The following is a 26,274-nucleotide window of genomic DNA, read 5'->3' as shown; positions in this document are numbered from 1 at the left end:
GTTCTCTAGGGGTTTTTTTATAACATTTAGCCTTCACAATAGCTTAAAAGATCCCTTTATCCTCTTTAAAGAGATGGTTTACAAATGGCTTCATATATAGAATAACAAAATGCTAAAATTTGTGATAATGGATAAAAATACAGTAATGAAATTACTTTTAAAACCTGGATACGGTTAGAGTTTTTTGATTAGTGTTTTATAAGCATTACAGGTTCCAGTGTAGCTTTTCCTTTTTCTGATTGTGAAGTCAGTTTCTTTAAAGGCACATGGGCTGAGCTGTCTCAAGATAAGTAATACATTGTCCTGGTGACTCTTCTGTCAAAAGGTTGTGCTACTATAGAAGAAAGCAGAAATTACAACCAGATTAAAATATAATTGAATGATACTCAATAACACCAAATTGTTACTTATTTACCTGCAAAATAACAATATGCTGTATAAATAACTGGTCATCAGGTTTTTTATTTCTTATGAAGCTAAAAATACTTCAATACTTGATACCGCTGTACAGTCATTTGGTTATTGCCTGTTTTTCAAGTCCTGGCAAATTTGTCTGAAATTTCTTCTTCCTGCTCATTTCATCAGTTCCTTTTTAATAAGTGCATCAGTTCTGAGACCTCTCCTTCTCAATGTTCAATTCGTATCCCTTTTCCACCTGTGTTCCCTGGATTTGCTTTTGCAAAATGAAGGAGTTTTGTCTTTCAGAGCGGGAAGGTGACAGGAAGCGATTCAGGAGGTGTCATTGATCTTACACTGGATGAAGAGGACGATGGCTCTTCTCAAGGTAGGTGAAAAAGATTTTGCTAGCTGCAGGGGTAACTGAGCTACAAGTATTGCCTTATCCCTTCAATGATAGAAAGGAATAAGCTTCAGTTTCTGCTTAGTGTATTTTATTCCTTGATGTCTCAGTTAAGTTAAACAGGACTGTTATTAAAGAATTCTGATAGGCATTAAAGAGAAGGAATTCTACTTACTGTACAACAGTCTTTAAGATTTTTACCTTTCCCTTAATTTTAAGCATTGTTGCTTTGTATGCTTACATCTGTTAGGCTTGTGGAATAATTTGAGACATTTGAATTCTTTATTATATTTTGGAAGGTTCTTCTAGATGTATTCCATTTTTCTGTTTACCAATTAATTAAAGGCATTTTAGTTCTACAGTTAGCATTCAGACATTAGATTATTTCCACTTCTAATCTTTTGTTTAACTAAAAAGCTTTGAGCAAGAGTTTAGATACCAAATGCAGATCTGTGCTTTGCTTTGGGACGGTATGCCAAGATTAGAGTAAATATAGTTGTGCTCTTATATCCTTTGGCACTGCGGATGCACTTTGTCTTTTAAAAGAATACATTTTTTTATAAGTCTTGGGTAACTGTGGGCAGCTCTCATAATTAGCATTGGATTAGCAAAGAATTATAGTATGTTAGAGAAGTACTAAGAGTCTATACTTAAGATTATGTATTGCGCTGTCATCTTAACTGAAAAATTGGTATTTCTACTATTAGAGATAAAAATTCTGCTTGGTCTTTGCATTCTGATGTCCAGCCGCCAAGAAGTTTTGATTCCTCTAGACAACCACAGTAGCTATCTCCCTAGCTAGTGCGTTGAAGTTCTACATGTACATTCTTAATATTTGGACTTGCTCGGTATTTCTGTTACACAAATGTAAAAAATCCTGCTGGGATGTGGTAGCATTTCTTTCAGCGAGAGAGAAACGTAGTGTTACTACCAAAAGGAGTTCATGCGGTACACAAGCATTAGAGCAGCATTATGCAATTCAGATAGCTGACGGTCTGGCTCTTTTATCAGCAGAGGATACATGGTGGGCACTGAATTGAGTACGAGCCAACAGTGTGTTCTCTTTTAAATTTCAGTTAGTACTACTTCCGTATTGACACTCGTGGGACCACATCTGAAATACGGTGTCCAGTTTCGGCTTTCTGTTCCTTGACTTCAGAAGAGTTGTGGTAGCACTGGAGAGGGCCCAATAGATGGTGTCAGGATGGTGGGGGTTAGAGAACATGACCTGTGAGAAGAGATGGACACACCATGGCATGTTTGGCAAAGTGCAAACTGAGAGATGTTGCAATAGCAGCCTACAACTACTTGGAGGATAATTACAAAGATGATGGAGCACAACTCTGCTCAGCTGTGCTAGATGATATATCAAGGGGCAGTGGCCATGAACTACAAGTTCAGGACGTTCAGGTTGAACTTGAGGGGAAAAGAAAACACAGTAGGAAGGTAGTACAGCACGGAGGGATGGCAGAAACTCCGCTCTCGAATGTTCTCAAGAACATTTGGCGGGGAAAACAGCAGCTCATTCATTTAGTGTTGGTGACAGTCCAGCTTCCACGAGAGGCTGGACTACACAGCCACCAGAGGTCCTTCCTAGCCAGGATTTTGGTGATTCTGTGAATTGCTTCGCTGAGTGTCAGAATAGCATAGGGAATTAGGCTTTTATCGCTGTCCTCTCTTCTGAGGGTTAGATCTCAAAAAGATAAGAAAGATGGTTGCGCTTGGACTGTGGAACTCTGTCAGGTAAGGTTAAGCTACCCAGTCCCATTTAATATTCTGTAAAAGACACCAACAGATCTAAACAGTTTTATAGTATGTTTTAAAGTACCATGTCACAGTACTGTTGTCCCAAAGCGGGGTTATTTTCCTGGCGTGCAGACGCCAGGATACACACAGAGTAGAGGTATTGTTTGTTTATTTCATTTCTGCAGAGATGGGTGCTAGGTGGTAATCCACAAAGGTAGCACACAGACTCTTAACATTTATACGGTTCAAAACACAGAAATACCCTTAATTATAATCATTGGTTAGTACCATATCTTAACAACTTCTGTTGGTTAGTACAGTCTCTAAATGTCATTTAAAGTTGCAAGGTCCTTTAATTGATGTGTGCATGCTCCAGTACCGTGGTGGGGTGGTCCGGTTCAGTCTCCAATTGAGTTGGTGGTCGCAATTTCCCACTGCCACCTTTACCTTTCCTCCAGTTACTGCAAATCTTTGTTGACTTTATGCCTTATCCAGCAGCTGTCTGGTTTTCAGACTGTTTTGGTGACTCCTGTGGTGGGATGTTCCTTGTTACCAGCCTTCGGTTCTTCAAGGGTATATTCATTAGCAAGGCATTTATTGTTTATACTAAGCGTCTAGTTTCACATGGCCTTGGAACCTTTTTAAAGCTCTTAGTTCTTACTTAGTGGGAGATTCTACCTTCTAAAATGTATTTTATCTTTTTAAAAGTGCATTCTACCTTCTTAAAGTATATCAGTGTTGCAAGGTATTTCAGCTAATCTTTTTCTGCCAAAAGTAACGCTTTTCAGAGAGTTTCTTCCTCCCTGATTGCATAAAGTATGTCTTTGCCTCACAATTACCATAAAGGATCAACACCATGGTTGCATGTGCAACTATAAAAACACTCCTCTAGGCAATTTCAGGTCTAGGTTAGCTCCTGCATGTCTCTTCACTACAAAGCAGAAGCCAGACTCACTGACAGTCAGCAGCCTTGCCGATTTAGTTTATGTTTAGAGTTTGTGTGAGGAGTGAGTATTTTTCATGCAAGCTGTATAAATGTATAGACTAAACCCCTAATAACAGCGTGAGCTTCACCGTGCAGTGAAAACGCATCTCTAGGGTTTCGAGCAAGTTTATAGGGAAATGATTCATGTGTTCTGATAATAACATTCAGGTTAAACGGAGGAAAAGTACACTTCTGACACCTTTTGCATAATCATAAGCGTGTATATACTTTTGGTCAAATATTTTTTTTCTCACTTAACTTTGTTTACAGTGAATGTAAAACAAGTTTTATTTTGTTCTAGATTTATTGGTGCACAACCTCAAGGTAAAAGTACCTCCAGCGATATGGTGTTTACTGCAGTTTGCTGGAACACGAGTTCAGCACTAATTCAAATAGAGGAGCAACACCTGTGTAGTGTTCCCGAGAACACTTCAGATCCTGATTCTTTTGTTTAAAACACTGTCACCCACGTACTAAATAAACCTAATTCTGTTATTTATAAAAGGTATTAAAATAGATGCTAATGTCTGCAGAGGGACGTCTATCACGTGCTTCCCTTTAAATCTCTCCTGGTACAACTAGGAGACAAAGTTACGCTATTTTGTTAGTATACAATTACAGTGTGTGTCCTTGTTGGTTGAAATTACTAAAGATTCGGGTTGAGAGTAAATTATAACATTGTGGTAGATTTTTAAACTTATTTGTGTAATCTACTCTCCATCCCTTCTTTTTTTCCAATGAAGTTTCCATTTCGATCAATAATTAAAATTAATATTGGTAATACTGTATACCAAAGTATGCATATAGTGTAAATCACACTTAAACTTCAGGTTAAGAAATACAGGATTTTTAGGTGTTTTGTTTTGCGAGGTTATTAAACTGAATTCAGAGTTTCTGTATCGGGTCATGGAAGAGCAGACCTGTATAGACTGTCATTAAGCCCTGTCTTCAGTCATGGTAGACAGACAAAACGCTGTGCATTATTTTTAAGGTCTAATAATGGTTTTGCGGGTGGGGGATTTTTGTTTGGTTGGTTTTTTGGGGTGGGTGAGGCGTAGTTGTTTGGGATTTTTTGCAGTGGCTAGGGCCTGTAATCATGTTCTTGAGGCACTGGGTTTGGACACAGTACTCCTACGAAGCAGAGTGGCTGTCCTTCAACAGCTGTTGGTTTGGTATTTTGAAACCCCACTCCTCTATGAACACAGAAACGTCTGTCTGTAACTTCCACACCCTTTTTTGCATAGAACAGTTTGTGTCCAAATAGTGCTTCATGGGGTGGGGGGGAAGTATTACCATCACACTGTGGAAACACCCGATACAGCCTAGATTTGTATTTCTTCACTTTATCAGAGAAGCAACGCCCAGACATTCCATAATCAACAACGTACACAGGTTTTCCTGATCATCTTCACTGCCCCATACATGATTCCCACAGTAGTAGTAAAAGTTCTTACCAGTTCCTAAATGACTGATGTTGTACTCCCTACTGTCATCTTCTTCTTTTCTAGTTCTCAAGTCTTAGCTTTATTCTTGTGTGATATTTTTGGTCCGCCTCCATACGGGTGGCATCTTCCAGTTTGGCACACTGGCAACTAAATTGAGTGCACCCCTTCTGATGTGTGCAAAAATTATTCATGTAAATATTGCGTAGCATTTGAGAATCCGTGTTGTTAATTTCTGTTCAGAACGATTGTTGTCATCCTTTTATCAGAGTAATCTCGATACTTTTCTGTCTGCAAGTATCTTGCAATACTTGTACGGTCCCCTTGCAGTCTTTTTTATTAAATATTTATGTAGCGCATGGCATCAAATTATATCATAAAAGTACTAAAACAATGAAGAGATTTAGCTGATATTTATCCCTAGTCTAAAGTGGATTTGTAATCTAGGAAAGATCCGCACATGTGCTCTCAAAACTAGCCATGTTCCACTTTCTTTTTGCCTTTATCTTTTTGTTGGAAAAATCATTAAATACATACAGTATCGATTTTTATTTTGTAAGCTGTTTGATTAACAAATTGTAGTTTTCTGGATCATTTTTTGTCTTCTCTGGAAGATGCGTATGGTATGGTTGCTATTCCGTAATCCCGTTACGCCACTTGTGAGTTAGTATGCTGATTAAAACTCCTTCCTGCTGTAAGTGCAGTGATGGTTAGGCCCATGTTCTTGCGTGGGAATTCACCCCTCTTCTTTGCAATGTTGTGTATTAGATTTGGAGTTTTGCTTACACCTCCACAATTAATGACTTCCATTTTATGTTCACTTTAATAAATCAGATGGCCCTGTCTCCTCCAGTTCCACGTTTTTCATGAATACGATGCCATGTTCATTTAGCATTGGGACTGTTCCTGTGTTACTTTTAACCTCAGTCCTGTGCTTACTGTGCACCCAGTCTTCCTGGTTTTCGTGCTGATTTTTTACTTAGGTAGCTAAATTAGCCTTTGCTATTTGTTTCCATTTATTTAGTGAAGACTAGTTGGATATTTTTCATCGTTTTCTGTGGCTGGTACAATCCTGACTTAGTTTCCAGCAGCTGGAATCTCTGCAGGGCTCTTGATTTGTCAGGGACAAATGAACTTCTGTGTGAGATTAAAAACAAAAGCAAAACCAAAGAAGCCTTCACGTTTGTCCAGATTGTCATTGTTACTTGAACTACATTTCTACAGCAGTAGTGTTTCTGAGTTCTTACTAGTTGGGTCATGAGCATATCTTCTCTAGGCCATGACTAAGAATGCACTCGCATCACTTAAATTATCCAATGGCAGTTGAAATGGGCATCAGTCTGTAAATATTCAAAGTAGACAAGTGTATGCATTTCTGTAGGAATCTCTTCAGAGTCAAATAATTTGTTGAACACTGGGAAATCTCTCATAACTCACGGGAAATAAAAGCAGCTTGAACTAATCACAAGACCTCTTAGTTGATGAAAGAGCAGGAAACATCTCACTTCTCGTTTTCAAAATGAGCATCCCTGTACCGCACATTTTATAGACTTTGAAAAAAGGAAGGAAAGAAAATTATATTTTCATCAAATGGCTTCAGGGAAGTAGCTCAGCTGTTCAGTCTAGGGAAAGACAAGATGGTCTGCAATTTATATTTCTTTTGAGGTCTTGATTTGTATTTAATTTATTACATAGCAGTACGGAGGGTACTGCTACTTCAGCCTATTAGTAGCTCAATGACAGCTGTTAAAGACAGCCCAATGAGACCATCAGAATACTCTCCAGCTGCTAAAAACCCCAACACTTTTAGCTACGCTGCCATTAACCCTGGTTTTAACGCTTTGAAATCTAGTTAGTATACTTAATTGATAGTTTCTAAATGTGTTCTTCAATATATTGTTGATACGTTTTCTCAAGAGTAAAATATGTATTAACGTATTTTTTATTTTTACGTTATATGCTCTTTTGCTAAATCAGTGGCTGCTGCATGTGCGATTTTATTAGGGCAAATCTTTTTTGAATGAGTGGCCCTAAAAACCTACTCTCTTACCTTGTGTTTTGTAGTTTTGGTGGTGCCTTCTCTCTGCCCACTACTACTCTAATCTAGCTGAAATATCTTTATTCAACTTGTGCATGGGCTTGATTACATACGGTCTAACACTCAAGTGAACCTTTTCTGTTGTCACAAATAAACGAAAGTAGGAAAAAATACTGGTGTGGTAAACTATAGATACAGACACTATTTGTCACTTCTCACAAGACAGTAAGTCACGTTGAAGAGGGTGTCAGTGTGAGAAAACTTAAATTCTGTTTTTAAAGTTTTCTATAAATAATGATTTCCTTTTAAGAAAATAGCGAGAAAATTCAAAACAGCAACAAACAGGGATGACTAACAGATTGGAGAAAGGAAAGAGTCAGCAAATAACAAACGGGTGTAAGCATCAAAGGTAGACAAGATTTATTTAGAGAGCTCTACCACTTCTTTGAAACAAATTGAGTACAGCAGTGTTTAGGCCTTTAAGGTTTTAGACTGTTCTTTTCATAATAGAAACTTTTAAAGACTTTGGCATAGTGCTCCATTAAATTCGGGTTTCCAAACTACGGTGAAATACGCAGTCTTGGTGATGAGAGAATGAAACATTATGGAGTATGGGGGGAAAAGATTAGAATGATGAAAGTGAAGGGAATTGAATAATTTTCTACAGTTTTGTTTGCAGAATTAAAAGATCAAAGAAATGTCATGCTAGGAAATAATTCTTTGCTAATCTGTGAATGACGGGGGGGGGGGGGGGGGGAAGATTTTAAAACTCTGTGGTGTTCTTAGTTCTGTTCGCTGTTGTCTATAACTTCATTTTGTTTTAAAGCAGATGGCAAGAAGCAGCAGCAGACGCCTCTTACAGGATTGGCCGTATCCACCCAGCCCTTGGCTCGCCCCCTGCAGCCTTTGCAGCCTTTGCAGCCAGCCCCCGCGCAGCAGACGGGTGTGCCAACCAGCGGCCCCTCCCAGACCACCATACACGTGTTACCTACAGGTAACTTCACTTTACGTCACTACGTGAATGCGGTGACTGCTGCTTTTTTTTTTTTTTTTTTTCTTAAACTAGAGTCTTGTGTGCTCTTCATTGTGCTGATCTTTTCGGGTGAATATTAAGAATATTTGAGTCACTTTTTAATCTTCAGTTCTAGTCAGTTTCCTGTAATTTATTTTTTTTAAATTGATGAAGTGAAAGGGACAGATAGTCCAGCTGGTTTGGAAGCAATTCATGATCAAATTAATTCCATGGAAAGGAAGAAATCCCGCTAAAGATGGTAATGGAGATTATTAAATATACTGTTCTTTGCTAAAGTGAAGAATAATAAAACTGTAGCAGTTCCATTATTTAAGTAATGGGGGAAAACACATTAGCAACATCACTCCTAGCTCTGTCCACCTGCACTTAGCAATTAATTCTTTTGGCAGAGTGAATGGCAAGGCTGACATTGAAGTTCCATGCCTAGTTAAATGTTATTTTGTCTGCAGTGTGATTTTTTTATCTTTTTTTTTATTATTTTACACGGCCCCGCTTTCTAACATAAAGGAAGATAGATCCTCTTTTTTTCTTTATTTTATTCGCTTGTGTGGAGGATTGTTGAAGGTTAATTGGTATTGGAATTATCTTATGACTGATCTGTTCTGCAGATTTTTTTGTGGTGGGTTTTGTGTTCTCCACAGCTGTGTTTACATTCAGGACCTTTTTTTTGGCGGGGGGGGGGGGGGGGGGGGGGGGGGGGGAGTGGGTATTTCATTTATCTTTTCTGTTTGGAATTTGTATATGTATTGGCATTATTATTTCAGGTGAAAATTACTGTTTGTTTAGGCTGTTTTCTCTTTTCTTGCATTATTAAAAGCAGATAGAATTTCATGGAGACAGTTTTTATATCGCGTGGCTCAGATGAGTCAGTTTTCCAAAGGAGGTGTGCACTCTGGAACAGGCGTATCAGCTTAACGTCGTGGAGTTCCATTCTAGATTGTGATCTGTCTGTCTCTTTCCAGCTCCCACGACAGTGAATGTAACTCATCGGCCAGTGACTCAAACTGCCGCAAAACTCCCGATACCAAGAGCCCCCGCTAACCACCAGGTGGTCTATACCACTCTTCCTGCACCGCCAGCTCAGGCTCCTGTCAGAGGGGCTGTCATGCCAAGCCCAGGTTTAAGGCCAGTCAACCCGCAGGCCGGAGGTAGGGCATGCTTTCTTCCATCCACATTTTAGCAAGACACAGCTTGATATGTTCTACCTGATGGATGAGGGAGTTGGTTTTTGGTTTGTGTTTGTTGTTTGGTTTTGTTGGGTTTTGTACAATACTAGGCCAAATTACAGAGGTTAGGGTTTCCAGTTTACAGACTTGAGAAAATCTCAGGCTTTTAAGAAATCCTTCCTCTTGCAGCTATGGGAATGAGGAAATTCACTGGATTGAAGTGATGTCAGGCACTAGCTCTGCCAGTTAAGCATCTGTGGATGACATGCCCAGTACTTTACGAGGTAGCAAAAGGTAAGGTGACGAGCACCACTGTTTTGTAGAAAGATAGATAGAGACCATTTTGTTACTACAGAATAAAACATAAGTATGTAGTAAATCGTGTTTGATTTCCTGTCTAAAAGTTACATTTTTATTGGACATACAAATGTAATTCCTCAACAATCTCTGATGTCCTGTGCCCAGCAAATTTTCTTATTTTCTCTAGGCCTGGAGAGGTGAAATTTCTCACCAAACGTATCAGAAATTATGCATGCTTGAGTTTCCTTGACAGGAGATGTCAGCAGGTTCATCTTGACTTTACAGATATGTAACTGTCATCTTCCCATAGCAGTAAACTCATTTTCTGAAATGAGTAGGAGATGTCAAAAATAAAGACCTTAAGTGATAGTTTATATTTTGTTACAAAGTGGTGGATCTTAACTGCCTTTTTTTTAGCTCCCCACAATTTCTACACTATGGTTATTTTAACACCATTATGTTAAACATAAATTTCCCTGTTCTAGTCCACTGAGTATGAGCCTACTCTTGGGACATCCAGGTAGTGAATTTTTAGACACCATCTGTATAAGCCAGACTCGGAACACTGCGTGCTTAAGCCACGTAAGACTGTACCTATGCAGGTTTGTGCAGAAATAATTAATTCATTGTTCTGAAACGGTAGTGTTGGAAAGGAGAATATCCATGTGTGTTTGTAGCCATTTAATTCTAATTATCTTTTACAGCTGGATTAGCTGCATTGCCATAGGCTTTGAAAAATCAGCTGCGCTCGCTAAACAGAAGCTGATCAGACAGTTCTTGAACGATCTTTATGAAATGTCAGGGTGTGAGGAAATTGTTCTTTTCAGACTACTTGTTCGTATTTCTTAAACTTCACAGACTCTTGTGCCGTGTGCATTTGAGGTCAGGTTCTTCTGACCAGCAGTATCTTTTGAGGGGGAGGTCTGCATCTTGCGTTCCTGTTGGCAAAAGGCCGTAAAGGGCAAGGTAACCTCGGCCCACGCTTAGTTTTCTTCATCGTTACCCTTAGCTACAAGTTAGACATCTGTGATCTACCTGTTGTTTCGGAATGAGTTTTGAGTACTTAACCATGCGTTCTCCTATGTTATTTATTTTTTAATAGCATTTTCTTCTTTTGTACCAAAATAGAAAATACATGTTTTTGACAGAATCTAACACCACTTAGAGCCGTTATTATGACATCACTAATATTAATATCTACAGAATACCTTTTAGTGTTAGACATGCAAGATAATTAATGTGCTGTTGAAGAACATGTAATAGGTAATATGCTATTTTAAGGGCTTTCTAGGAAAACTCAATGAGGTAAGGAATTCATATGGGTTTTTGGGCAAGGTCATCCAACAGTAGGCCTCTGTGTAATGTGCTTCTGACCTGATGGTCCAGTGATGCAGTGAATGCTTATCCTTCAGCTGTCTGCTTACAAATTCTCAGAAATCAAGGCGGGTTTCCACCAAAATAATTAAGATTCAGCTTGACCAGACCCTGAATAACCTAATCTAAGAGCATTCTTTCAACAGAAGGTTGGGCCACATCATCTCTAGAGGTCCTTTCAAACCTGGACTTCTCTGTGATTCTGTTAGAGGCGGTTTGGTTACTCTGGTTTGAAAAGTATGTCTGTGTATTATACCGTACTGTTGTCTGACAAGCCACATAAGATGTGAGAAAATGACGGTTCCTCCATAGCATTGTGCGTTCCCTGTACCTCAGGACGAGGAAGCCAGATGGTTAGCCTGAGCAGATAAAAGACCAGTTTAGTTGGAATACAGATTATTTCAGGGCTTCGTATTTGCATACCAGGTAGAGAAATTTCACATACTGTTAACAAAAAAGCAATCGTCTTTCTTGATCCCTTTTTAGCTGTCATGAGTTTTCATCTTTTAGTCCATTCTACGTTTTTCACCGTCTTTGTTATAGTTTTCAGAAATGCTGCTACTGATGTGTATTTGTTTATATTGTCATTGAAGCAGTCTTTAGTGTCAGTAGCAGATGCTTCAGGAGTAAGATCTCTGCACTTTGTCTTTGAAAGATTAACTGCGAGAACTCGTCCAAAGTGTTTTGCAAATTGTAGTTTTATACTTCTACCTCAGCCAAGTAGTATGCCTACGTAGAAATAATGCAAAATTTGTACCTTATATCCTATTAAAGCATTTCTGTCCATCTCTACTTCAGATTATTGTAATTTCTTGAAATAGAATCACTCATGCTAAAACAGTGTATCTGATTGGATTCTCATAGGTAAGAAATAGCCAGTTCGGGTGACCGACTGTGCTACAGGAGTTTGCACGGTTTCATTATCCTCTTAGATAGATGTTGCAATAGGAAGATGTGAAGCAGTTACCTCAACACTTAGTTATAAAAGCATTAAGATTTAGAACTCTGAATTCCAAGACTCAGACTCACAGATTACTTAGACTTCTGACACTCATCACCTATGATCATAGTTTGATGACTGCTTATATAGAGAAGAAATTACCATACAATAGCTGTGGTTTCCTGACACGTGTCACTCTGTGAGCTTTTCTTCTGGACTACTGAAATGCTTCGATCTCATACAAGTGTGCAACTAGGGGGTGGGGGAGATTGCCCCAAATCTTGTATTTCTAGACAGAAAATAGAGGGACGCCCTAGGCTGCCCGTAACAATGAGCAAAAGCTTTGAGCTCACAGGACGTACGTGTTCCAACAGTAAACTGACAAAACGTTAGAGTGAGATGTAGCATAAAATGAATGAAAACTTGATAGTTTGCAAGAGTTCTGGATATTATCTGCAAGGCTATAAAATTACCTCGTTTATTCCTGCCCGTCAGGTCAGTTTGCTGTGGGAATGAATGAAATGGGAGTAACGCCTCTTGGGGTGTCCATTTTGTGAGGGAGGACAAGCTTCTCGGACAGTGAGAATGACTTATCTTTTTTATTTTTCGATGCCATCCACAGCAAGCCGTCTGGCATTTGAATACAGAGTGGATATCATTCTGCTGCGGCAGCATTTATCTCTCCCTCTCTAAATCCCAAAGTGATGTCCCTTTTCTTTTCCTGATTAAGCTCCCTGTATCTCCCACGCTTCCCCTCCGGACCCATTTCTTTCATGCTGTCAGTTGTTAAACATCGTTCTGTCCCCTCTGCAGACATAAGCACCTGCTCCCTTTCACTTGTACCGCCTCAGGGGATGGGAGGAGGTGGTTTTGTTGTCATGCAGGACTTTGTCAGTGTCTGCTGGCTGATGTTTGAGGAGAGTGTGTCAGTTCGAAATTCGGTGTCATCCAACTGAACCAAGGAGTTGGTCTTCCAGTGTTCTGTTCAGCTGATTTTTAAGTACTGAATACTCAAAGCATTCACTGTGCTTCTTACAGGCATGACAGTACGAATGCCTCAGACCACTGCGTATGTTATGAACAATGGACTAACTCTTGGATCTGGAGCACCTCAGCTTACAGTGCATCATCGACCACCACAAGTGCATGCTGTGAGTAGTCATTTTGAAATTACTTAATGCAATTTACAGGCTTGTCTCTGCATTAACGTCTTTCGGATTGTTTCTTAGTGTGAACCGCAGAACAGCGAAATGCCTCGTAGATACTTTGCAGCCAGTTCACGTGCGTAGCGCCACCCTTTCGCCTACAGCAACTTCTGCCAACAATGGCAAAAGCTGTGCAGTCTGTTAGCTTTACCCCTGAGTTCTCCACATCAGCAGCAGCACATATTGAAAAATGGTGCATGAATTGTCTGCAGGTGACGTGCGGAGTCAAGGGAAGACCTGCCACTAGAAAGTGTAGTCATGGTTTGGCTACAGACTGGACGACCAGTTTCTGAGTACAGCTGTTTGCAAAACTGAATGCCCTGATTTCAGCTGGGGTAGAATTCATTCTCTTTCTAGCTGCTGTGTTTTGGATTTAGTATGACAGTAATGATGACACATACTGTTCTAGTTGTTGCTAAGTAATGTTTATATCAGTCAACGACTTTTTCAGCTTCCTATAGAAGCTGAGAGGGAGCATAGACAGGACAAGCTGGCCAAAGGAATATTCCATACCATAGGCATCATGCTCAGTGTATATAAATGGGGGTTGGCCAGGGAACAGGCTTCCGTGATCGCTGCTCAGGATGGGCTGGGTAACCAGTCATTGGGTGTTGAGAACAACTTATGTTGTATCACTTTATTTTGTATATTTACCATTATTATTATCATCATCATCTTGTTTACTATCCTATTAAACTGACTTTATCTCAACTCACAAGGTTTTTTTCCCCTCTCCTTTTCTCCCTCTTCTTCCTCTTCTCCCTACCCTGCTGGGGGGATGGGGGGGTGTGAGCAAGCGTCCGTGTGATCCTAGTTGCTGGCTGGGGTTAAACCACAACACTGAGGTAGGAGGACAAGGTACAGGCAAAAGATCATCAAGGTTGCCAACTCCCAAATTTCAGAGAGGTTTTTTTTTAATCACTGCTGGGGCGATTACTTCTGCATCACCTCAGCCCCCTTTTCATAAGTATTTGAGAATTTACTCTGGCTCTTTTCACAGAATCATAGAATAGTTTGGGTTGGAAGGGAACTTTAAAGGTCAACTAGTCCAACCCTCCAGCAATGAACAGGGACATCTTCAACCAGATCGGGTTGATTGGAGCCCCGTCCAGCCTGATCTTGAATGTTTCCGGGGTTGGAGCATTTACCACCTCTCTGGGCAACCTGTTCTAGTGTTTCAACACCTTCATCGTAAAAAAATTTCTTCCTGATATCTAGTCTAAATCTACCCACTTTTAGTTTAAAATTATTACCCCTTGTCCTATCGCAGCAGGCCATGCTAAAAAGTTTGTCCCCATCTTTCTTATAAGCCCCCTTTAGGTACTGGAAGGCTGCTATAAGGTCTCCCCGGAGCCTTCTCTTCTCCAGGCTGAACAACCCCAACTCTCTCAGCCTGTCCTCATAGGAGAGGTGCTCCGGCCCCCCATCATCTTCATGGCCCTGCCCTGGGCCTGCTCCAACAGGTCCCCGTCCTTCTTGTGCTGAGGGCTCCAGAGCTGGACACATCTCATATGGTTTTGTTGTTGAGACTGAACCAAATAAATTGCACTGTTGGGCAGGCCCATCACCTGCGATGTCCTGAAATGGCAAATACATTACCAACAAGGTGGCTCAGCATTCTTTCCACTTAGACACTATTCAACTTCATGCGTCATTCACCAGTGATAAATAATGAAAATAAATGAAGCCAGTATCACACAGAACACTTAAGATCACAAAAACTACCCCAGATTCCCACCTGAAAGGCCCTTGGCTTGAAGACTAACAAAATTTCATAGTCATTGTAACTAGATTCCTAAATTCATCTTAACTAACATCAATTAGAGACCTAGGACTGTTTCTGTGCTCTTTTTAAAAAAAAAAAAAAAAAGGAAAGCCACACTTGTGCTGTTATTTCAAAATTTTCTGGAAACTGAGGCTGAGTTTTTGTGATCAATTTAAGGTGATAAAATCCATGTGGCACCGTTACTCATTCTTCCTTTTGTGACTGAAAACCTGCCTGTTGAAATGATGATTGAGTTGTCAGTTTAATCCGCTGCCGGGGGCGTTCTGGGTAATGCGGGAGCAGCAGCCCAAATGTAGATGAGCTCAGAGTCATGGGGAACCTGCCTGCTCAGCCTTGGAAAAGGGCACAGTGTCCAGTCCGTGGCCTCTCGGGTGGGAAGCAAAGAGGACACGGGGAAATAACTGTGGCAGTGATCATCTGTACAGCTAGGGATTTAGATGCAAATAATGAGAATTTGCATCTTTTGCTGGGGTTCTCCTGCCTGAGCGCTCTCCGCACACAGGACTTAGCGTTGTGGTGGCTGGGTGGCTGCAGGCTCGTTTGCTTCCATTTGCCTTGGGAATGATGAATTACAGCTTCCTTCCGCTGCTGTAGGCTCTGACCTTTCCCGTATTGCTCTTACCTTGCTTAGGAGCCACCGCGCCCCATACATCCGGCCCCGCTCCCGGAGGCACCACAGCCACCGCGTCTGCCCCCTGAAGCTGCCAACACTTCTCTGCCTCAAAAGCCACAGCTGAAGCTGGCGCGGGTACAGAGCCAGAATGGTATCGTGCTGTCATGGAGTGTCATGGAGGTGGACCGGAGCTGTGCCACTGTGGACAGTTACCATCTCTACGCCTACCACGAGGACCCGAGTGCCACCATGCCCTCCCAGTGGAAGAAGATTGGGGAAGTGAAGGCCCTCCCGCTACCCATGGCATGCACTCTTACGCAGTTTGTGTCCGGCAGCAAATACTACTTTGCGGTCCGGGCTAAGGACATCTATGGACGTTTTGGACCCTTCTGTGACCCCCAGTCCACAGATGTGATCTCTTCCCACAGCAGTTAAAACTAGAGATCTTTGGAGCCTTTAAATCTGTCCTACTACCAAGAATTACCCCAGTTTTGGAGGGTTGATCCCATGCATGAAAATTCAGTTTTAAATCCACTCTCTGCAGGATTATTTTAGACAGTTGTGTGATACACTACATGCGTTCAGAACCAAAAGACAAATAAAGTCTCACCTGCAGCAAGAGAGCCTGTTTTTTCTGGATAGCTCAAGTCATGGGCCATTTGAAAATTTCATTTTCCCTTCCATGAGAGCTGTTCCACCTGGATACCTACCTGCCCTGTATCCAAGGGCACCCTGGATGCCTGGGATTCTGCTTCAGAGTGGGAACAAAATAATAAATTACAGTTTGTCTGAAGCAAAGCACACCCAGCTGTAATACCTGCCAAGGCACTAACACGAGGGTGAGAACAGATTTGCCTCCTGCCCCCCACCGCACCGAGAGCAGGCTGCGATACGAAGGGTGATTCAAGGTCTCACTTTTGTACCGGAAGACGGAGTGCTCTGATCTTATTTTACAAGCTGTAACGAGCTCTCTGAGGGGAGGGAAGGGAACTCGAGTCTGGCCAGGGAACCGATACATTTGTAAATTTGGAGGTGGTGGTGGGGAAATAAAAATCACCCCGCTACCTCCTGCCTCTCCGAAATAAGGGCGCTCCTCTGTTTGCACCATCCTCCCCCACTCACGTTGGGAGCGTTCCTAGGTCAGATTGGAAACTGGATCGTAGAGACTGCGTTCACACCTCTCTAGCGCTCAGATCATGTCTCCGCCCCTCCCCCCATACATCCAGCCCTATTTTTTAGATTTATTTTGTGCCTTAAAGAATAATTTCAGAAATAAATGTAGCCGGATACCTTGTGGTGTTCTTTTATTTGCTTGGAGTTATTTTTCCCTTCTGCTTCTCATTTTCCTGGCCTGCGGTAATTATTATTTCTGGAAAGACCAGGAAGCGTAACGTCTGCTGATGCTGGATTCGATTTTATCTGCGGTATCATTCGACCCTTTCCTCACTGTAATTCTTGAGAAGTTGTTTTTGTCCTGTCAAGAATTAGCATATACAGACAGTATTTTCCACCAGAGCCTTTCCCTGTTGTTTTGGGAAAGCTGTATGCTGCAGTTCAGCCAAAGAAGAAACCTCTGTGGTGTGGCACCATGAAAGCTTCTAGCTCTTGGCACTCAGTTGGGATGTTCAGTCAGTACAGAAAGATGAGAAGTTGGCTTCCCGGTCCTCTCCTCTGTCTCACCGCCTGCCCGCCTCCGCAGAAACCTAACCCACCCCGAGCAGTTCAGAAACGATTTTAGACACTGGCCTAAAACCTGTGAGCAATTGCAAACGCTAATGGGTGCTTTCATCATGCTTCTGAGCTGCGAAAAGAAATCGCTACTGCCAGTGGGGCGGTATTGGGTCTGCCCCACTGTCGTTGATGTGTTAAACTTGCTTTTTGCATAACCAAATTGAAACTGGACAAGAAACTATATGTAAGGTTCTTATTTTTGCACTTTTCAGTCTCATTCTGCCTGGTAGAACCAAACAGTGGATTTAGAAGGGAAAGTCTTTTTTTTTTTTTTTTTTTTTTTTTTTTTTAAATCTACTTCACCATGTAGCAAAGCTGTAGAAGGTAACATTTTTTAATTTCGGTGCTCTCTTTCTTAAAACCAACATTTTTAAATGTAAAGTGAGGTTGAAAAAGGGCAGGAAAAATTAAGTCCTGAAACATGGCTGGTGAAATATGCGATGAGATTGGGGGTTCTTTAGTGGGGTTCCGCCTGGGAACATTCATCGGTGAAAGAAACGGCTTTGTAGACTTCTGTCTGTGCTGTTCTACTGCTCTCCTCCGTGTAGCTGGGTTTGTCACTTCCGCCAGGTGAGTAACGAATTACTCTCTGTCTGGAAACTCGCATTTAAAGTACAGCAGTTCTAATGGTTTGGGCGAGCAAAAGTTCTGCCTAAATCCCACGTATCATGCGAGAAGGTTCACACTAGATCTCTTGTATGAACGACGGGTAACCTTTCCTTTGAGTAACAGTTGTCCCTGTATTACTGGTGCCAATAATCAATAATGCCTTGAATTTTTCTATGTTTAATTAAATGTTTTGTCTGGATATTTCAAGGAATAAATATTTAATAAAGCATTTAGTCTACTTACGGAAAGTTGGGTCCTTATAAAGCCAGTTCTGTATTAGAGGTTAGAGCAGTTCATTCCCGTCGATGGCTGTCAAGTCCTCCTTGGGCAGTTTGGGGTTTTTTTTACTGTGTCTTTGAGGTGGTACCAAAGGGCCGTTGGCCGTATCAGTACAATGAGGTTTTATAGTTTGAAAGTTAAATATTAGAACACAACCTAGAACTTACGCTGCTTATTTAATTGTGATTCCAGCCCAAAACTATACATGAGCTTTTCTATAGTTTGTGGTTGCGTTTAGGTCACGATCGTTCTTAGCTTTGTCTTGCTCAGGATAGGCGGGGGTGGGACTCCTGTGCTAGAATTCTTCTCTTTCCTCCAATGGAGGAAATGCACGTGATTTATTTTTGTTGTGACTAGATGAAATAAGCCAGCTACCGTTTGTGGACTGAAGCCATGGCAGCTGTGGGGTGAAAGCCGACTTCTCTTATTTCATCCCAGCGGAGCTGCTAAAGGTCCAACTTCAGGACCTTCATTAAGCAAGTAGCGATGGCAAAGTATGTGATAACGCATGGCTTGACTTCAAACTGCCTGGCTTAGCTTGGAGACCTTAAAGGTGGCTGGTTCTTAAATCACTGGCACACAAAGAGAGAAGGGTGCCATTTCTGTGAAATCACTTCCATGGTGGAGCAGATCACTGCAGTGATTGTTCACCCCTTCTGCTAACGAGCAGGAGTATTGCTTAATTCCCTAACTCATGGCACTTCTCCCTGTGTTATAGGGCCACTGGTTAATTTTATTATCCTTCACCTCCCAGAAACGATAAAGCTATTGAGAAACCCAATTTCTGCTAGCAACAAACATTTAGAAATAATGGATTTCATTTAATAGACTTTTATTTGAAAGTGTTACCAAAATATCCGGGAGCATCCAGTACAGGTCTGTTAGCACCGTGCTTCTAGACCGGGCTCTTCATTAAAGTGTTAGTTGCTGGAGGCTTCCAACAATCAATTCACTTTTGAATATGCTAAAAATCTCTATCTGGCTTTTAAGTGGAAGGGTTGGGTTTAGTTCCTTCTCTGCGCCTCAGGCCAGTTCTTCCACCTTACTCTCAGTACCTGCTGTGAGGTTGTTGTTCCTGACTCAGTGTGTTGCTGTTGCCCCTGGGTACGCGACATCTCAGCAGTACCACCTCGAATGTAGTTCCCCGGGTTTTAGCAAACGCAGCACCGATTCTGCAGCTGTTTTCTGTCCTCTTTTACTTTCTCGTTTGTTTTAGGGTTGGTTTCTTTGCTCTGTGTGATACAAGGGCTTCTGGATGTCCAGGGTGAGAGGAATTGGAGTTAGTTCAGTTTCTGGCTGGAGAGGAGCCCTGCTAGTGGAGTGCTGATGGCAGACTGCTGCTCCTTTCCAGTGTGTTCCTCCCAGTCACAGCTTCGCTGGCCTCGCTTTATTTTAGTATATGTCTAAAAAAGCTTTATTGTATTCAAATAATTAAATGCTGGGAAGGGGGCAGACTTGTAGGTACAGCATCTGTACTGTATCCGCAGTGGCGGCTTCAGAGAAGGTGCGGGTGCAGAGGCAGGTTCCCCTCAGCCTGTATTTATTTCCACCCTCTGACCAGCTTCCCCTGGGGCAGCACTTGGTCTTGGACTTTGCCCCTGTGTGTTACTTGTGCTGCCGTTGGCCATGTTGGGTCACTGAGCACAAGCACCGAGACACTCGCCCCTCCCGAGGGTTTTAGCACAAGGCTGGAAAGGCCCGTGGCGTCTTCCCTGTAACAATAAGGGGTCTTGCCCTGCTTCCTTTGAAAACGGCAAAACCCCTCGTGCCTTCAGTGGGAGCACGACTGGGCCCAACAGTAGGATCCCAGTACTGTTGTGTACTGTAACAAAAATGATCACTTCAGCCCGCCCTTTATGTTGTTTGTCTTAAATGTCCAATAAATTAGAATCTGTATTACATGTAGGGACAGGTCCAATCTGTTCCCACTCCCCAAACAGCCATTCCCCAGTATTCGCGTATTGCATACACTGTACAAAATCAATCTGTGATTCTGCCGCCTTGTAAACTCTTCAGTATTTTCATTTAGTCAAAAATATCTATCCAGATTTTTTAAATAGAAGCTTGATATATTAAATATATATTTTTTTAATTTGTTGGTTTGGATAGGGGTGGGCATTGTATGAAGACACTGAAGGGAAAGGAGTTCAAGTGACACTGAGCCAGCCTTGCCACCAAAATCTTTATCCCCTTCCAAACACCCTCTGAGGGGAAAAGAAAAAAATTAAGGATAGCTAAGAGAAAGTAAAATGAGTGAATTTTCCTTTTCATCCCTTCTAAGTACCCATTAAAGTGGATCTTTATTTCTCATTGTCATTATGCAGGCTGAGCATTCTTTTTTCTTTTTTTAATATATATATATACACACACACATATATATATTTGAAGTGCTGTCTTAATTTAATGGGGTATAGCTGTAAATAAGACAAGGGGGTAGTAGCTGTTTGGGGAGTCCTGTTCAGCTTTAGTAATTTATTGGCTATTGGGAGTCAAACGTGCAGAATCCTTTGTTAAGAAACTGAGAATCTGATTTCTTATTTTGTTTTGCAGCTGGACTTGTAAATAGAAAAAAAATAATTAAAAAATACAGGACAGACTTAATGTCCAATCTAAACTGTGCAGTTGCAAGCTCTCCCCATTTTTTGTATGTACTACAGATTAGTGTGTGTGTCTGTGTTAACTGTAGTGGGGTTTTGTCTGATAAGCCTGAAATTTATACTTTGAAATAAACTACTGGGTTTTTAACATTTTGAGTCATCTGTGCTTAGTTCCAGACATCTCAGGAGACAACTCTTTCAGAAAGAGCTCACGGCGTCTTCATCTGAAGTGCTGCCACCTGGAGCTGGGGCCACAGCAGGCATTTGGGGTTGGCAGGCTGACTGCCACCATGCTCCAGTAACGTTGGGCAGCAATGGTTTGGCTCCAGGTCGTTCCCAGGAAGTCAACTGCATGATGCTGCCCTCTCGGCCTTCTCACAGAAGCAAAAATGGAAAGCAATGCTCTCACTTTTGGAAATTCAAAGCAAAAAGGGCTCTGTATATCCTGAACAGACAGAATCCGGTAACTTGCAACCCAAAGCTGCCCCAGAAGGGCTCAGGAATGGAAACCAGATTGCTGGTGCGACTCCTCTCCCTCCAAGGGGCTGGGTTTGACCTCTGAAAAAACAGTTGTTCTTTTAGCAAGAGGCTTGGGCCAAAGTACAGGAGCTGCCTTTGGTTTTTTACAGCACCCCTGAGCAGTGAGCCCACCGCCGTGGTCTCAGCATGCCTGACTGGCCCTGCTTCTCAAGCCAGGGGGGCAAGCTGTGCACAGAACTCATTGTAATGAAATGAGGGGGTAATAAAAAAGGGGGGCATTAGTGCAGGGATCAAGAAAATCTCATCCCGCCCCCCCCCCAACCCTGCTGGTTTTTAAGGGTAGATGCCAGGTACAGCCCTGTGGAATGTGTTGTGCGACTTAGTTGAGAACCCATAAACTGCTTTCTTGAAGTGAGTAGGGCAAAAGCTGCCTCTTAGACCCACCTCTGCTGCCAAGTTGTGGAGAACTCAAACTGCGTACTTAAAACCTGGAGTTACAGACATGCCTACCCTGAGTTATTTCAAGGGTGTATAATTAATTTGTAATGGTAATAATTAGGTTTCTGGCACTTAGTAAACTTCCTTCAAGTCAAGTCACTGACCAAAAGATGCTGGGCTCTTGTGAAGTGATGCCTGCACCCAATCACACCTGCAAGTGCAGAGATTCTCCAACCGCCTATTTAGAGTAGAAGTACACAGACTGCACCTAGTCTAGACCCTTGGTTTTAATCACAAAATATGGTGTAACCACTTTGCTGAAGCACTGTTGTAATTGCTATTTGTGCTGGTATAAAGGGAAGAGAGTAAGCGAACAGCCAGAGCACGCATTCTGTTTTGCTGCAGGGCAGCTTTGCCATACACTCACTGGTACCCCTGGAAAGGATGCTGCCACCTCAGAGCAGAGCGTACGGACAGCAAAGAGCAGCTCTGTAGGCATAAGGAACCTGATAAAAAAAAAAAAAAAAAAAATCAAGCCAGGACTGGGCAGAGAAGTGATCTGACCCTACAGCACAGCACCGGGATGCTGACCAAGAAATGAAGCTGGTTTCTCCCAGGGGAGCCCTATGCTGCCTGGCCCAGACTGACACAGGCCAGGGCTTGCACAGGTGGCTCCTGCTACAAGGGCAGAGGGTGCTGTTGACCCATCCACCGCCCCCAGGCCAGGCAGGGTATGACCAGTAGTGCCCATGTGCTGAACGGGGAGGGGTGGGCAGGGGTGGATGCCTTACTGGATTTCAGAAAAAGGGGAAGGAAAAGGAAGAAAAAGCTTACATTAGATGTGGTCGCTCCGGGAGGATTCATTTCTTCTGCAGGCACTCTCTAGTGACTGAACAGCAGGTTTCTTTTTATTTTTGCAAGGCAGGAGTTTATCACAACCCCCTCTCAATCCCCCCCCAATGCCCCCAAGAGTCAGTCCCTCTCTAGCCAACCCTAAAAACCTTAAGTCTAAGAAGCAGAAGCCATGGGACTTAGAAAAACTTGCAAACAGGGTATGAAAAGAGCCAGTGCCTGCTGCAAACCCTCTGCCAAGGGCACACCTTCCCATTTTTCCCCAGTGAGAGCTGCAGAGGGGAATAAGACAGTCAAAGGCCCTTTTAACTTCGTGCACCTGCCTGAGAATTAAGCTGTCAGTGCTCCTGCCCCTGCCCGCAGGCCCGCGCAGCCCTGCTCAAAGCCTTCTCCTCCAGCCCCTGACATTGCTGTGCCGGGGAGAGGAGCCAGACCCGGCCACCACGGTTACGGCTGGCAGATCAACCCGGGCTGGCCTGCCGAGGGAGGAAGCACAGAGGACAGCACAGTAAGAGGAATGCAGTGACCTTTCACAGCACAACCATCAAAGGCAAAAAAAATAGCCAGTCACATGGATTAGAGTCCTGAGGCTCATAAGGGCCCAGCGATGTAAACATTTACTCATGTACAAAAAAGGGCTTTTAAAAGTAGAGCTCTGTTTTCCCACAACTGGGTCTGAGCACAAAGCAGCTCCTGCCTCAGGGCAGGAGGCTCGAGAGGGGAAAAAGGCCGATCTCCCAAATCCATCCACGGTTACAAACAGGCCTGGCACATCTGCTGCCTCCACTCCCTGCAGCAGGGAGCATCCAGGTGTGCCCTGGATCAAGAACACTCCAACACAGTAAGCACTCGGCAATTTCCTGGTCCCTGAGGACCAACTTTAAAACAATATTTTTCCATTACTATTTTTATATAAGACTGGGGGAAGAGGCAGTAAATGCAACCCGCCCTGTTGCCGTGTTGCCTAGGAGTGACAGTCAACCAGCAAACAGCCATCCTCCAGCCACTCTGTGCTTCCAGTCTCAAACAAGCAGCTGATTCTTGGTTCTCTGCTTGCCGCCAGCTCAGATCCCTGCCCCAGCTCCGTTCCTCCTTGTAAGCGTGCTCCTTAATGCCTGTTACAGCCTGCCCAAGTCAATTCAATCTGTGGCACAAGCTCTGTAGCTGCCAGTCTCCCGTACTGGAGTTTAAAACATGTCTCTCAAGGCAGTGATCAGCTGCAAATGCCTGAGGGCTACCCAAAAAAAAAAAAAAAAAAAAAGTGCTTAGTTCCTATTTGGTGCTTATCCAAAAGAACACCGAGACTGCTGCCCTGTAAGGCTGGAGCTGCGAATGGAGCGTCCCAGTGAGAGCTCACAAAGCTGACACACCAGGCAGAAGGTGAGACACCCTTGATGACAGACCAGCAGCAACAACAGACAGGCTCCAAGCAAACAGCACAAGGCAAGTGACAAATGACAGGTAGAGCTTCCCGGCATTTAGAGCTGCCAGGGCCCAACACAGAGGCAGGGCTGGTTTTGTTTGGTTGAGCGCTGCTGTTCATGCTCAGGGGGATGCCACAAGTCCCTGGCACCCCCTAGAACAGGACAGGGAGGGGTGGCTGGGATTCCAAAACACTACATGGAGGCGTTCTAGGCACACAGAGCTCAGGACAAGGACGAGCCACACAGGGGCAAGGGCTGACAAAGGGGCTGATGTCCCTGCAGTGCCAGCTGTAGGAGAGCATGACACCTTCACTGAGGAGAGAACCCCAGGGGCAGGAGTAAAGGGAGGGGGTGGTGTTTAAAACTCTATGACTAGGGATGTCTCCTCCCCACCGCCTCTGGCGGAAAGCACCCATGCAGCACTGCCATCTCTCCGGGCTCACAAGAGGCACCACGCAAACATCCCGCTCACCCCCTCCAGCCACAGGCACAGCTGTAACTGGCACACGCGCCACCGCATGCGCTTACGGTGTGGCTGCGCGTGGCTGGCTACCGCAGCCCAGTCATTTTGCTCAGTGAATTTTACTCAACAAAGAGCTGCGTTGGAGAACAAAAAGCGGCTCTGCGGCGAGCACTTCAGCAGTCCGTCATTTTACAGAGTGCTCTCCTGCCCCTGCACGCGCTCTCTCCAGCCCCTCACACTTACCTCCTGCGGCTCCAGCAAACAAATCACTTCAGTCCCTGCATGGATTTTTTTTTCCATCCTCAGCAAAAGCTTTGCTGCAACTTCTGGTCTCCCTCTTCCCTTGGCAGAAATCAGCCCTACTGTTGTTGGGGAAATACTAGCAGTAAAGGTTGCAATTAACCACTGTTAACAGTTAGCAAGATGCGGCCCTGGAGAAAGAACAGGAGGATACCATAAATTAGCCAAAACAAGGGAACAGCAAGATAAGCTCAGGGGGAACAGAACTGCTAACAAGGCCGAAGAAGAAGTCGCTTGAACTCCGAGTGAACTATCCTAACTAACATAGGAAAAAACCCGCCCTTGGGTAGGGAAAGCCCCCTCCTCATGCAGAGTAGAGCGTGTGTAGTAAAAAGAGAGGCTGCTGCGACCTGCTGCGACTTTAAGTAGAGCCGAGGCACAGCAAGAACCAGCGGGAATGATGAGGGCTAAGCACAACTGTAGAAAGCACTGATAACTATTGCTCAGCTGTTACTTGAAACGTATAAATACTTCACTCGGAACTCACCGGGTTGCACCAGCTTTGTGGATGAACCACCTAGAACCCACCTCTGCCCAGAAATTAAATAAACAAATATCCCACCTCTGTGTGTTTATCGGCTTCTTGCACACCGGGATAAAACAACACAGATTTGGGACAGCACTGTGACAGCCAACTATTTAGGGTAGAAGCTCACCTGTGCTGCAGTAACTCACCCCCTTCCCCATCACTGGAGCTAAACTCCATTGGGTTGGTCAAAATCTCACACTGCTCATTCTTCACCTCCGTAATACAGGCAGCGCTGTGCCCTGTGTAGCTTGGGCCATCAAGGCCATGAGGAAAGAGCTGTTTATTTTGTTTTGCTTAATTACACATATAGCACCTAACGCAGAACAGCCCAGTGACTCGACTCCTCAGTGTAAACACAGGTTAAGTACGAGCCATACGTACAGCCCCGGCCCCCACAGCCACCTCACAGTCACGTTCTGCCTCCACAGCTGAGGGAGCAGGCAAAGAGGCCACTGAACAACCACACGGGCCGATCACCAAGAGATCCACTGCACGGACACACGTACAATTCTTTCCCTGCTGCTACTGAAGGCCAGGGTCGGGGGAGCGTATGGGGTGCGTGCTTCCAAAAGCATCAGGCTGCTTCCAGAAGTCACCAGGCACATCCCTTCACTACCTGTTGCAGCCTGACCCTTGCATGCTACTTTGGCGAGACAAAGGAAGTCTTGCAAACGCCACGGAAAGCCATGCCCTGTAGGGAACAGGCACACTGGTCTGCCGTGGAGAACACGGCCTTGACTCTTGTCCATTACTGACATTCCTGGATGAGATGCAATTTGCAGCACATCTCGCAGGCACCACTCAGACAGGAGGCAGACGTCCAGCCAGCGCTGAGATAAGGCCACCATGGCCCAAAGCAGCCACCTGGCTTGGGCCAGCCCTGGAGGCAGGTCCCGTGTTGCTACTAGAAACAGATCACTCTCATTGATTGCATTGCGGTTCACTCCTCCTCTGGGAACAGCTGTGATGACGGCTCAGATCCTGGGAAAGCAGTGCCATGCCAGCCTCCCATCAATCCTAGTTAGAGGAAGGGCCACGCAAATAGCTCAGAAGAGCAGAACATGCATTGGGCTGCACGGAGGCAGCTAACGTCAGTACAAAGTGCCTTGCAGGCCGGACAAGGGAAAGCAGGTAAGGCACAAGGA

The 26,274-nt window shown here is 43.6% G+C and overlaps 1 protein-coding gene across 4 annotated transcripts in view; it reads left to right on the top strand.

The window, feature by feature from the left end:
• Positions 1 to 22,500, top strand: part of ATF7IP (activating transcription factor 7 interacting protein) — a 109,738-nt gene extending 87,238 nt beyond the window's left edge. For 2 of the 4 annotated variants that reach the window (XM_063322599.1, XM_063322597.1), the window contains exons 11-15: positions 706 to 784; positions 7,837 to 8,004; positions 9,006 to 9,191; positions 12,862 to 12,974; positions 15,446 to 22,500. In XM_063322599.1, coding sequence (XP_063178669.1) covers positions 706 to 784; positions 7,837 to 8,004; positions 9,006 to 9,191; positions 12,862 to 12,974; positions 15,446 to 15,862 — 963 coding nt within the window. In that variant the 3' untranslated portion in view covers positions 15,863 to 22,500. The remainder of the gene's footprint in view (positions 1 to 705; positions 785 to 7,836; positions 8,005 to 9,005; positions 9,192 to 12,861; positions 12,975 to 15,445) is intronic. The other 2 variants (XM_063322600.1, XM_063322598.1) reach the window with 2 other exon arrangements.
• Positions 22,501 to 26,274: the final 3,774 nt, after the last annotated feature.

Source organism: Chroicocephalus ridibundus, chromosome 1 (genome assembly GCF_963924245.1).
Source record: "Chroicocephalus ridibundus chromosome 1, bChrRid1.1, whole genome shotgun sequence".
Classification (NCBI taxonomy): domain Eukaryota; kingdom Metazoa; phylum Chordata; class Aves; order Charadriiformes; family Laridae; genus Chroicocephalus; species Chroicocephalus ridibundus.
The sequence above is the reverse complement of the archived record's forward strand: the minus strand, read 5'-3'. Positions and strand labels throughout refer to the sequence as shown.